General features: G+C 37.7%; 1 protein-coding gene and 1 long non-coding RNA gene across 2 annotated transcripts in view; one reads left to right on the top strand and one right to left on the bottom strand.

Moving 5' to 3' along the window:
- Positions 1-14396, top strand: part of LOC144641914 (uncharacterized) — a 43157-nt gene that overhangs the window by 9568 nt on the left and 19193 nt on the right. The window contains exons 16-21 of the mRNA XM_078500934.1: positions 76-410; positions 1098-1236; positions 10930-11243; positions 11446-11584; positions 12194-12328; positions 12730-12949. Coding sequence (XP_078357060.1) covers positions 76-410; positions 1098-1236; positions 10930-11243; positions 11446-11584; positions 12194-12328; positions 12730-12949 — 1282 coding nt within the window. The remainder of the gene's footprint in view (positions 1-75; positions 411-1097; positions 1237-10929; positions 11244-11445; positions 11585-12193; positions 12329-12729; positions 12950-14396) is intronic.
- On the bottom strand, positions 2440-7688 carry LOC144641985 (uncharacterized). Its single transcript, XR_013568669.1, has 3 exons — positions 7527-7688; positions 5330-5357; positions 2440-4385 (listed from the first exon to the last, which is right to left on the bottom strand). It is a non-coding gene; the product is annotated as an uncharacterized LOC144641985 (long non-coding RNA).

Here is a 14396-nt window from a genome sequence, read left to right as displayed (position 1 = left end):
GGTCATCACCAATGCCTAAGTTAGGCTAAAATTCGTGCCATAGTCCCTTATACCAATCACTTCTTCCTTTATTAGAGTGCCATGATGCTCTCGGTATGCAAAGTGGTGCAATATCTGACGCCCAGATTAGAGCTTCTACGCAATGGGATGCCAGCCATGCCGCCACCCAGGGCAGACTACACTGCAAAGTCAATCCATGGAAACCAGGATCTTGGACACCTGCTAGAAATGATCCCCACCCATGGCTCCAAATTGATCTGGTAACCCAGTACACTAAAGTGACGCGTGTAGCTACGCAAGGGAGAAATTCGTACAGCTGGTACGAATGGGTAACCAGATACAAACTGCAGTTCAGTAACGATGAAGTGAAGTTCCAGTATTACAGAGAACAAGGACAAACTGCAGATAAGGTAAAACAAACTCTATCAACTGTAATGTTTATCGACTTGTTCGTTCCTTTCTTCAGTTCTAAATAGTATTGCAATGGATAGCAGCTATAAAGATAATTCATCTTAAGCAGCAGCTTTATCTTTAAAATAAACTTTATGTTTCCTTCAAAAAGAAAAAGTTGCCTTTTTCTCGGGCGCCCTATCCGAGCACTCATCCTATCTGACAGCAGTATTTACCTTCGTTGATAAAATGACAACCAATGTTTCCTTGCCGTAGTAATGTAATGCTCTTACCTTTCTGAGCTAAACTGTTTTTTTTTTCTTTTTTTTGCTGGGGAAGAAGTTTTTATTATTTTCAGTCTGTAGTGTCCTTTGGGCTCCAGTGGCTGCCGACAGTGACTAGTATATGGGATAGGCCTTGTTGTTGGAAAAAACGATGTGCGTGAAAACGGCCGACACGTTTATGCTGTCTTCAGTGGTAATAAAAGGGTGCTACATAGTCCATTTTTGCAATCATGATTATATTTTTTTTTGTCGGTAAAAAAAGCCAACTGTTTGTTCAGGAAAACCTGTTCAATAGGGATGATAATCATTTTTTTTTTCGCCCCATGCGAGTAGGTCATGCGAGTGTCGTCTTTTTAAGGAGATAATGAATGTAAAATTTGAGCAATTATAGATCTCTCACAGTATACTATCATTCTGACATAGGTGTTTGCTGGAAACACCGACCGAGATACCGTTGTCTTTCACGACCTAAACCCACCGATCAGAGCACAATTCATTCGTTTTCGACCAATTGCTTGGTTTCGCTGGATATCGATGAGAGTGGAGCTCTATGGCTGTCAAGGTTAGTGGGAAGTTTTACATTTGTAACAAAAACGATTCGTAATCTGTAGCTGAAGTGTGGCGTTCTGTTTAATAGGCACACATCCCCTTAAACTAAAAAATAGGCATAAAAAGAATATTTGTTACTCTTGGCCTTCAAGTCAAAATACGTTTCGGTAATGTTAAGTGTGCTATTTTGTGAACAACTTTTACCGTACCGTAATAATAAGGTAATTTAATGTTTTGTTATCTCACGCCATGTCATTTCAACCATCATTATCATATTTTAATATGATTATGGTGTCAAACATATAAAACGCTTTAAAAAGAGTAGACTGCATAAAGTGACATGGACTTAGCGATCAGTTGAAGCGTCAATCTTTAAGGTCAACAACATGCTACAATTGAACGCGTTTTGTGCATGGAAAAGTTGAAAATTTACATAGTATGTAAATAACATGTAAATAACATGTAAAGACACTGTAAAGGATGATTTACATAGTTTTTACCCTTTTACATGTTCTTCTCAAAACCTGTCAAAAACATGTCAATATTTGAAGTAAAACATGTTAAAAACACGGAACATCCTGTAAATTTCCCAAACGAAAGACCACGGACCATGTAAATAACAAGTCAATTTATCCGATAAACCCTGTAAAAAGCATGTAAAAACATTTACACCTGATGCTTATAAAAGGACTGAACCCTGTAAAAAGCATGGAAATTGACAAAGGAGGCCTGTGTGAAACATGTAAAAAACATGGAAATTCATTCAGAAAAAAAAAAAAAAAAAAAAAAAAAAAAAAAAAGGGGCCTGTTTATTATTAATAATATGGAAATTGACAAAGGAGGCCTGTATGTAAACCTGTAAAAAACATGGAAATTGACAAAGGGGGCCGTTTGAACCAGTAAAAAAAATAAAAAAATGAAAAAGGGGACCTGTTTGAAACATGTAAAAAACATGAAAATTGACAAAGGGGGCCTGTTTGAAACATGTAAAACACATGGAAATTTACAAAGGGAGCCTGTTTGAAACATGTAATAAACATGGAAATTGACAAAGGAAGCCTGCTAATAACATGCCAATTTGAAAAATTGGGCCTACCTAGACCCTGTCCATAACATGGAAATTGAAAAAGGGAGACCCTTGACTCTGTAAATAACATGGCTATTGAAAAAGGGTGCTTGCCTATCCCCTGTAATGAAAATGAAGAACAAAATACCTGGCACTGTTTACTTTTATTCGTCCAGAACCTTTTTTTGATACTATCTACATCCATTTTCAGTACGTCATTGCTTATTTTTCCAGTTAATAAAAATACAGTACATAAAAATAATTTTATACTCCATAAGTAAAAAAGTTCGTCTGCATGTATCTTGTAATAAAACGTGTACATATAGCTTTGGTATATTCATTTTATATATAATAAAAATAAGCATTTCATTCAGGATAAAATGATTTAGAACGTATAGTTTTGTATAGATTTATCAGTTCAAATAATCAGTTTTATCAGTTCAAATATTGCTGATACCAATTATTTCAACTTCACATAATTATTATGGAAAACAATGAAGATGAAGATAAATTATGCATGATGAATTGATAGAACTGTCTAATAACATATCAGTGACTTCATTTCTAAATAGCAATAATACTACTCGTCTATTGCAAAGGCCCACTTTGATCCTGCATGTTGCACGGGTGTTTGCTTCTCTCTTAAAAAGCAAATCTCTTTTGCTTGGCATGTGCCCCAATTTATCCTCTGTTCCTCTACTGAAGTGTCTTTGTCCACTCAAAATGAAGTGAATTATGCAATAGCTTAGCATATAAGAAATGTACCATATCATGAAAGACGTACTGTAGAAGAAAATGAGCCTTTAAAAGTTATACTATGGGTAAAATATTGATCACTCTTATTCACAGACGTAAACTGTCTTTTTCGATAACCAAATAAAATATACTAAACAGTAACTGAAGGGTTGGAAATGAAACCATGGTATTTCAGGATTTGGTTGAATGCTTGTCTTTTGCTTCAATTCATGTAATGTTTGGCACATAATTTTGCTTTCAGCCCTTCAGTTACTACCACGGCCCGCTGTAATCATAAAATTATGAAATCGAACGAATAATACACGTTGCAGAACCTTTTGCACAATGATTTTGAACACTAAACAGCCAAGTTCACACTATCCTGTGAGCAGGCTCACCTTGGGGCATGCGTGAGAGCGACACCTACGCAGCAAAGCTGGGACAGCGAGCGGCGTCAGCCGTCAGTGAGCCTGCATTGACCTCTGCCAATTTTTCACTCCTATCCAGAAAACCGCAGAAATACTGATAAGCCAATTTAATTTCACCGGCAGTAGAAGTTTGGCAGGAATGTTGACAAGATATGAAATTCATTGAGGTATGAAATTTATTGGTGCCTCTCCACCAGTCTCCTCCCCACCATATTGCTGTGCCCCCCAGTATATTTCGTATAATTCTACTGCCGCCGTACATTTCGTGCCCCAAGGTGAGCCTGCCCTCAGGCTAAGTTCAAACATCATTCATTGCTTAGCTATGTTAACATAGTCCTAGAAAAAAAATGTCATGAATTTAAATTGTACAAAAGTAGAAAACTTTGAAAAAAGTTTCGGGTGGAAAAATTTTCCACCATTAAAAAGTGCTTTCATTGTGAAAGTACAAGACTGACACTGATGTAGAATAATTCTTCACCTTTAACAGTGGTTATTTGGCAAATGGTCTGGGTTCCCACCCTTCAACTACTATCATAGCACTACAATTGATCAAAAAGCTATGACATCAAATAACCATAGCAGAACCTTTTGCACAATGATTTCGAACACTGACTAGCCAAGGTTCACTTAACACATGTACCGTATTTATCACTGTAATTGTTAGGCTTTATTAACATGCCCCTATTAAAAAACTGTCATGAATCCAAATTGCACAATTAAGTAGAACAAAACTGATGGAATAAATTCCCACCAGAAAACTATACGACATGTACATGTTCATACACCAACTGAAAATTCAGCAAGATGCTTCATTGTGATGGTACAGACTTGATACTGACACCAATGTAAAGTGATAAACACCTTTACCACCTTTAGTATTTGTATTTGTGTGTACAAGACTTCATCAGTGAAAGTGGTAGAGCCTTTTTTAACCTGGCAACAAATTATAAAGAATCATTAGGGATGACATCCTGGTTAGATCAATGTTGTGGATTAAAATTTTTCAAAACCAATTTTTACTTTTCATTGTCTCATTCCTTAATATTATCTGAAACAAAAGGAAATAAAAATCAAACTGGTTTGAAAAATTAAACCAACAAAGAGTTGAAACCACAACATCAACACATCTGAACCTACACATTAGGGACTTCAAGATAACTGGGAGGGCTGACCTTGAGGACAGCTGACTGGAAGTAATTTTTCACTTGTAGCCTACATTGCTCCATGCACATTGCCCTATGCACATTGCCATCCAGCTGTATGTAAAGGATGCGAGAAATAGAGTTTTGCCGTCCACTGGTTGCACGCAAATTCAAACTTTAAAGACCTTATGGCATCACAAAATTAATAGAAGTATGCACATGTACAGTTGAACATGTACTTTCTAAGCACTCAACAATGCACATATGGACATGTAGGAATCATTTTGTATTATCTAGACCAGCTGTCAACATGTAGCAAATTTCCTTTAAAGTTGACAGCATGGTAAGCCGTACTCATGACCACTGGGCCACAGAGGCCAGCTGCCAACTGTCAAAATTTTTAAAGTACACATTATGTTGCCATTACCACTATTTAAGGCTAACCATAAACAGCCTAACCAGAGTTTTAAATTTTAGGGCCAAACAATGTGCTGTCAAGGCCAACTGGAGTGCTATTTAGGCTACATTGTAACTGCAATGCTATTAAGGCTATCCAGAGTGCTATTGAGGTTAGCTGGGTTGCTATTTTGGCTAACCTTAGTCCTATTGGGGCTTATTGCAGTGCTATTCGACTAACAGAAAAAGGCCTTTGACTGTGGGTCATTAAGTCTACATTGTATTTAAAACTTTGACTGGCTGCTAGTCATTTAGACATAGATTGAAGCTTGTACTTACATGTCACTCTTGCCATCAACTCTTTCATCTGAAAATAATAACACATTCAAACAATTTAATGTAATTTTCTGACTTAATTAGAAAATCATTTCAGTACTCCCGACGTTACCAATTGAACATTTCGTATTTCAACCCCATCGAACACCAATGGTTGACTGGGTACGGTAAATGCACATAACCGAACTCAGAATAAAATTTGGTCCATCGAACAAAATCAAATGTTCGATTACCAAACTCTTCCTTGTTTGTATATAATGCAGACATTTTGTATGGTGCACTACTGCCTATGTTTGTTGTTGTTGTTTATTTTTTTTTTTTTACTATTTTGTTTTACTATTGCCTATGTTGCAGTGAATGAAATGGTGTAAGTTCTGTTTGAGTAAAAAAATTGTTCTGTTTGAGTATTATGGTGACTACAGGGCAGAAACCATTTCCTTCCCTCCACTATTAAAATGTAAACAAAAGGTACATATCAGTATTTAACTGTTGTTTCGTTTGCTTATACCAGTGCCTGAAATTTGCTGAATGCAGAATGCGGAACGCAAAATGCAGACTAAGAGAATACATTGTGTCACCTTTTCCATTATTGAAAGCTAACCATAAACAGGCTAACCGGAGTGTATAGTAGGCTAACTCCGTAGCCTAAATAGCACTTTGGTTAGCCTGTTTACGGTTAGCATTCAACAGTGGTAAAGGTAACACAATATATTATCTTAGTCCGCCTTGTGCATTCTGTGTTCTGCGTTCTGCATTCTGCAAATGTCAGACACTGTGATTAGTCCTGCATGTTTTACATATCAAGAGCTGGATTTCGAACACAGTCGAATCGAATTGAGTTTGATTGTGTTCGGTTGTCTACGATTGGTTCAATAATCAAACTCACAGCAAAATAGATGTTCGATTTTTTTCGACTACCAAACCTAATCGAATGATTGGTGTTCGATTGGGTTTGATTTTGTTCGATATGCCGGGAGTTCTATAGACAAGATTGATTAATGCTGCTAAATAATTTCGGAGATAATTTTAAAGCTGTTTTAGTTTGCTTTATAATTTGCCAGTTAAGAACTATATTGAGTTTAATCGGCAAAATAATAATTAATACACACACAATAACATGAATAAATAAGCCTTGCACTCTTAAATAATATAAGCTTATTAAGCTTATAATAAACATGTTGAACAGTTCTGTGTTGACATCTCTATATGTACACGCAATTATTCAATTTATTCTAACAATAACTACATGTTTCAGAAGTGCTGAATTATACGTATGGAGTGCAAGAACAAAAATGAAATTCTACATTCTGAACTTCTAATTCCTCGCGAAGCGAGGCCGAAGGCCGAGCGTAGCGGGGTGTATAATTTTGTCCCTCAAAGGGCTCAGGCGGGATGAAATCTCGTGTGGAGTTTACGGTCATATATATATATATATATATTTATTTATTTGTGAGCTTGGTGTGTGGCGGAAATGACGTCACACGGCCGCCGCGCGCTGGTGGCATAATGGTAAGGCGTCGAACTTGAAATCAGATCTTCGGGACTGAGGGCGCGGGTTCGAATCCGGCTAGGGTTTTTTTTTTTTTTTTTTTTTTTTTTCCTTATTTTTTTTTGTGGGTTAGAATCCTGAGCCTTTCATTTATATCGTTTTTCTTTTCGGATTAAAATAACACTGATTTCCACATAATACTCCCTGAAAAAGGTATTCAGGCTATAAACCTTTCATCGCCATCAGGGGCGCGCGGGCGGAGGGTTCGAATCCTCCTGCCGTTCGTTCTTCTTTTTTTTTAATGCCCTCAAATAAATGTCCAAAATGCGACTATCCAATAATTTGTCGATGATTTTGAAAATAGCCTGCGCTTCCCAACGCTTTATACCTCTTTACGAACCTGAAAGAGCCGCCATCTTCAAAGCGGAGTAGACCCTGGGAACGAGGGTGTCGCGGCCATGCCTGTTACTAATTTTTAACAAATATATCTTCCTGCCTACTGTGGAAAATTGAATATGTACAATGTTCAACTTCAAATAATCCACTCCTTATTTATAACACCACCTCCCCCCCCCCCGCCTCCCCAACCCAGAGCTTCGCGAGGCCCTGCGAGTCACGTATTACTAGTTAAATATTAAAACCAATCTCACCTCCAAGCTAAATCTAGGAAATCAACCAAAACATGATTCGAATGGTCATATATAAGCTTACCTTGGAAAGAAACTTGGCTAAAACGGGCGTAGTAATTGGAGATCCGGTGAAAGAAGACTCCATGCGGCTAATTTGGAAGTAAAGAGGTCTTAAAGAGAGGAAAACTGCCGTTTTTTGCGAGAGAAAGGCCTCTCAATGATCGATCTTCGAACCGTTGAACCGAGCGCCAAAAAGTACCAGAGAGGACGCCGGGATTAATTTCTGTTCGCGCCAGTGCTTCTCGGCCTTACCTCTCGACCAGGTCAAACACTGCAAACGACAAATTTTACCGCCGGTCGCGTGGAAAATTTCCTCATCTACCTTATTATAGGAAATTAACGCTTCACGAAATTAACGCGAAATTCAAAAATTCGCGTTTATTTAAGTCGCGTTAATTTTTGTTAACGTTATAATTAATTTCCGCACCATTAATAAAGTGGAGCGTTAATTCCATGACCTTAATTTCCATTATTTTGGCCCCAATTTCTCGATACGGTCCAGACGTTTTTGACTCCTAGGAAAAGGCATTATTTCATCAGGGTATAACTGAAACTATGACAAACGTTCGAGGCGCTCAGATTCCTGATCGCAAAATCCAACACAAAGCTTTATAACTTTCTTGAGACTTTCGGATACTATCTGTTGTAGAACAAAAAGAAAAAAGAACGGCTTCTTTTAAGCGAAATATAAGGTAATTTCATATTTTCTTCTTGTTTGGACAGCCTCCCTTTTAGCAATTTACCAAACCTCCATTGATGCCGGCCATGTACCATCCAAATGGAAACACGCCAACGTATGTGGTGTGTTCAAGAATTGAGAAAAATCGGACCCTGCTAATTATAGACCGATCTCATTAACCTGCATTTCATCAAAGGTCCTTGAGCATATTATCCGCAGTCACATAATGAAGCACTTAGAACAGCACGCGATCTTAAAGATGAATTCCAGTCCGTACTGCGCAATCTCGGCTGCAATGTTTATGTGAGCCCACCACGAAGAAATGTTTACAAGCAAAACTAAAAATCCGCGACAAACTTACCTTTTTCTTCATTATTAACGCCAGATATCCTTGCAGAACAAATAAAACGAGTAGAAGAACCTGACGCTATTTCAAACCGACGTTTCAGCTCATCGGAAAATCTGGAACGAAACGAACTGTAATGGCGGACTAAAAACTTCATGTATGCTGTCACCGAAGTGTAACGTTTCAACGAATTCAAAACAAAAACGAAAACAAACCCCGAGTCTGCGCAGTACGGACTGGAAATCAGCTTTAACAGACGTGCAACATGGATTCAGAGCAAAACGATCCACTGTAACCCAGCTGATCTTGACCATTCACGATATGGCCAAAACCATCCAAGAAAATAACTCTGTTAATGCTGCTGTTTTGGATTTCAGTAAGGCCTTCGATAAGGTTCCTCAAAAAAACGCCTAATTTACAAGCTACACTACAATAATATCCGCGGACCTTTGTTAAGCTGGATGGAATCGTTCTTGACAAACCGCTCTCAGTCTGTGGTGTGCGAGGGCAAGCTCTCTAATTCCGCTCAAGTAACCTCTGGCGTGCCCCAAGGAACCGTATTAGGACCTTTGCTTTTCCTATTGTACGTCAATGACCTGCCTGATAACCTGAAATCCTCAATCAGGCTTTTTTCGGATGATGCACTCCTATACGGTATATATTGTTTCAAGTGTGGAGAACGGCGATCAACTCCAGGAGAACCTAAGGAAACTGGAAGTGTGGCAAAGCAAGTGGCAGATGTCATTTAATCCTGCTAAGTGCAAGACCATCTGTCTCTCTACTAAGAAAGTTCCCCCACAGAGAAAGATGTCTGTGGAACCGAGTTGGAACCGAGTTGGAACAAGTTGACTCTATTTCTTATCTAGGAGTAATCCTGAACGACAACTTGAAATGGTCAAATCACGTCTCATCCATCCCTGGCAAAGCGAGCAAGGTTCTGGGAATGATTAAAAGAAACCTCTGGAATTGCCCCAAGAATGTGAAAGAAACTGCATACACAGCTATTGTTCGCCCAAAGCTCGAATACGCTTGCGCAGCCTGGGATCCTTATCTCCAAAAGGACATAAACTCCCTCGAAAGAGTACAGAGGAAAGCGGCGCGGTTTTGCACAAACGACTACCACCCAACCGCCAGTGTAACTGATATGATCCAGGAGTTGGGCTGGTAAACATTGGAACAACGGAGAAAATCTTTCCGACTTACATTACTATATAAAATGAGTCACGACCTTGTAGATATAAATGTTGACTCCTATCTTAGTAGACATAATGAATCCAGAACTCGCGGCAGCCATAATTTCAAATATACGCAATATAGAGCGACGAAAAACGCGTATTTTTACTCGTATTTTCCGAGGACCATAAGAGAGTGGAATGCACTCCCTGCGGCGATTGTTGAGTCCGACTCTCCTTGCATGTTTCCAGTCTGGACTGCGCGAGCATTTTTATTAATTTAGTTGTTTACCCATAGAATTTTAGAATTTTTATTTTTTTTTTTTTTTTAGAATTTTTAGAATTTTTTAGAATTTTTAGAATTTTTAGAATTTTTTAGTTATTATATATGTACATATTGTATTTTAGTTATTTTTAGATGTTAATGTGATATCCGTATGGACTTTTTACCGACGTATTAAAATGTAGATGTAGATGTAGAAAATGAGCCATTTCCCGTTTGCATATAACTATAAAAGCCCCCCTATTCCTGTTAGCATCGTGTTCCCAGGGGACATGAAAGTCCCACTTACTATACAGGTTTTAAAATCAGGTCTCCTTTTGTAATTTACACCGTACGCGTTCTTACATGTTTCCAACAGCCCCCTTTGTCAATTTCCATGTTTTTTTACATGTTTCCAAACAGGCCTCCTTTGTCAATTTCCATGGTTTTTACATGTTTCCAAACAAGCCTCCTTTGTCGATTTCCATGTTTCCAAACAGGCCCTCTTTGTCAATTTCCATGTCTCTTTTACATGATTTAGTAAAGAAATTTACATGTTTTTCTTACAAAGAAGAAACTGCAAATGTGGATAATACATTTGACATGTTTTTTACATGTTCTTTAAATTATCTTTGTTATACAGAACCATGTAAATCAATTTTTGCAATGAATTTACATGATCCGTTTAAAACTGTAAATTTCATGGAAATTTAGTTTTACAAAACTTCAACATGTAAATTGTAATTTACAAAGAATGTAAATAAGATTTACATGTTGTAAATTGTAATTTACATGTGCACTTTTGAAAAATAAAACCTTTTAAATTGGTCAACTGCGAGACTTACGCAATCACGTTTTTTTTTTTTCACGAAAAAAAGGTTTGTCGTAAGAAAATGTGTACCTATTGAATTGAAGATGCATTTCACAACGTAATCAATATGTATCGATTTCATCGAACCTTTATAGAATGTCAAGAAACTCTCGGGATGGAAAACGGCGCAATACCTGATGAACAAATTAGTGTTTCCTCTCAACTGGATGCCAATCATTCTGCCGTCCAGGGCAGGCTTCAGTGTGAAGCGGGATCCTGGTCAGCTGGCAGCAATGATGTAAATCAATGGCTCCAGATTGATCTTGGTAGTCAGTACACTGAGGTGTCACGTTTAGCGACGCAAGGAAGAAGTGATGCCGCCCAGTGGGTAACAAGTTACAAACTGCGGTACAGTAACGATGGAGTAAACTTCCAGTACTACAGGGAACAAGGACAAACTGCAGATAAGGTAAAGCATATTTTACCCACATAAACGTTTGAGTTCGTTTCCAGTTAGTGAACATTAAGCATGAATCACGCACGCTCTTGATACCATCACTTTTATTTTTCCATTCATGGAGTTTATTTCGTGTATTGTGTGAGGTGGCGCTGGAAAAGTGACGACTCGGAGTTGTTTACAAATCGCTAACGGTTTGCCATTTATGATTTAGGTTTTTGTTGGAAACACAGACAACAACATTGTTGTTTATCATGAATTAATCCCACCAATCAGAGCACGTTACATCCGTTTTAGACCAGCGGCTTGGCATAACCACATATCAATGAGAGTGGAACTGTATGGCTGTCGAGGTACTATGATAAGGAGTTTTTTACAGGTAGTCTGGGCTCTTAGCTTTTTGGATTGGCCATACACACAAGCAACATAACCATCCTTTTTCCGAAAAATTTTAAAGGTGACCAGCTACAACTTGTTATAACAATATGACAAAAAAAAGAATAATTCTCGTGAAATCATCTCCTTCGTGAAGCAGACACAAACGAAATATAAAACGAGTAAATCCAAAGACAAGAATCAACACTACTCCATAAAGGATCTCATTTTAAAGAAGGAAGTTTGACACACAAAAACCTATGAACCTAGTTAATGGCCTAGCTCACCAACAGTCTCTCGTTGCTTAGTGACAAATGAAGATTTTATCTTTGTCAAAAATAACATTATTTTCATTCTTAAGCTATTAAGTTTTCGTATTAATCGAATTTAGGAAGCCTGGACTTGCAAGGCATCTACACTAAAGACGTATAGGAGAAACTGATGACTACACATATTTTGTGACCCTTAGAAATCATATATAAACACCCCGTTAAGTGTCACACATTAGTCATGAAACCGTTCTTGTAGTGCAAACATATACAAAAACAAATACTGTGTAAGAAGTGTACTTCTTAAATCCAATATAGATCACCGTCCCTGCGACATATCAGTAGACTGGTGTGGATGGAAAAGCATGCATGGTTGGAAACAAATAAGATACAAAGAGCTTGACCAGGGCTATCAGGAGGATGGTGACAACGAAGAAGATGAAAAAGATGGTGGTGCTGGCTCTGATGATCAAGGTAAGTAAGCAAGTGGTTTCTGACAAATTCAGCATGGTAAACTGAGTTGTCCGGGCGGGGAGAATTAAAAACATTTTTTTATAATAAACTGTCGCAATCTTGACTTGCTTTACAGGGCAGCAAATCTATGTCTTTTCCCAAAAGATACGAACACAAAACGTTTTCTCTTCTTTCTTAACCAAAGTTTAATTTTTACAAGTTAATTAGTTAATAAAGAAAAAGACAAGTTCTGATATTTATCCTAAAAATAATTCCTTCCTGCTCCTTGCAGAATCTTTAAAGATCGCAAAAGGCCATTCAAAGCTCATAAGAACATTTGCAATTAGCCGTACATATATCAAGATGTTTGCTGCTTGTCATTTTAGGATTTTTTGGTCCAGGTGACTACGAGATCCACCTTCCCGACATTGATCTTGGCTATGTGTCCTTCTCCGATATCTCACCCCTTCATCTGGGCTTTACTATGTGTTTCTGGCTGAAGACCGCGTACAGTGGCTTCTTCATTGAATACAATCTTGTGACGAAACAGAATGAAACGCTGCTGCTGGGAGTTTATTGTCATAACAACATTTTTAGAACTCAGCTCGGAAACCAAAAAAGGTACAAAGTAGTTTTGTTTTTCTTCTTGTTGTTCTTAAAATAAAATGAAAAGTTATCGAAGTTCTTGCTGCCTTTTTTTCTAGTCGCTTTCTCTATATTACTCTTTTTTGTTTCCGTCTTATATGTATGCGCACATTTGCACATTTATTTAAAAACGAGCTGACTTTCCGATTATTAAATTAACAACGACGTCCTACGTTTTACTTTTGTATTAAAATATCTTTCTGCCTTTATTTCGGTATATTATGTCATCAAAGCCATGCGAGATAAGTTGTCGAAGTTAAACCAATAAAGTGTCCGCAAGTAGTCTCATTTTAATCTACCTACAATTGCAAAACGTAAAAAAAAAACTTCTTCAGATTTTAGCAAGCGATGTCAGTATAGTCATTGTTAAGAATGCCGGTCTCTTAGAATCAGACAATTTTGAAAATGCCGGCAAGAGGGACTACTTCGATTTCTTTCATATTTTAATGTTAGATAGGCTAGGGTATAACTTAAATTACTGTATAGTTTTTTCGATGGAATATCCTTTTATTTTAAAGAAAAATGCAAATAAGGAAAATCCGTTAAAATCGCCATTGGTGACGCTAAATTATTGCACGAGTTTGAGAGCCTCGCGAGCAAAAACAAATCACTTTACCGTCTTTAAAACACGAAAATCTTTTTTTACAATCTCTGAAGATCTGCTGAAATGATTTTGGGAAATATTGCGTTGTTCTTTGTAGACAAAATAATTTAATTTCGAAGGCATTCAATTCACTGCCGTTAAAGCACTTGGTAAATAAAATTAATTTTCACCATGTGCGAAACCTTCAAATCGTTTAAACTTCTGATGGTTGAATATAAGAAGAATGGTGTATAGATCCCTGTAAAAATTTCCCTGGGCAAATGATTAAGAGCGACGCGAGAGCTTATCGAATTCGGTTAAAAATGCAAATATTTGACGATCAGCGGTCAACTTTGAAGTTACGGATCAGACATGAATTTCAATCCGTGCCCATTTTAGGTCAAAATAAGCACATACAAAAACATTATGAAATGTTCTAACCTTAATCTGCTGTAAAAGGTAGGTTCGAAGGCCATTAAAGCACGATTCCGGCTCTTGTCATCCGTCGCAATTGAGCTTTGTTTGTGTAGATTTGTCCGAAGCACCGTGCCAACTGTCAACATATTCAGTGGTCGAATTCCAATATTTTATCAACTTTCGGCGCATCTCATCACCACTGCATCTTCTTCGACGGCATAGCCGTTTGTAAAGTATTGCTTGGCTTATAGTACACACAAATTTTACTTCTGATCGCTGCTAAAATGGCACTTAAATGTCGGCGCTTTACAGTCTATCTTGCACAGCCGTTTGTTTGTCACGCAATACCATGTCATTGGGATTTTAGGGGGGTGGGGAGGTTGAAAATGCGGAAATGCTTTCTACCAGCTACATCCTTCAATC

The sequence above is a fragment of the Oculina patagonica genome, chromosome 1 (assembly GCF_052425735.1).
Source record: "Oculina patagonica isolate OP01 chromosome 1, crgOcupat, whole genome shotgun sequence".
NCBI classification, from domain to species: domain Eukaryota; kingdom Metazoa; phylum Cnidaria; class Anthozoa; order Scleractinia; family Oculinidae; genus Oculina; species Oculina patagonica.
Note: the sequence above shows the minus strand (reverse complement) of the source record. Positions and strands in the feature narration are given on the sequence as shown.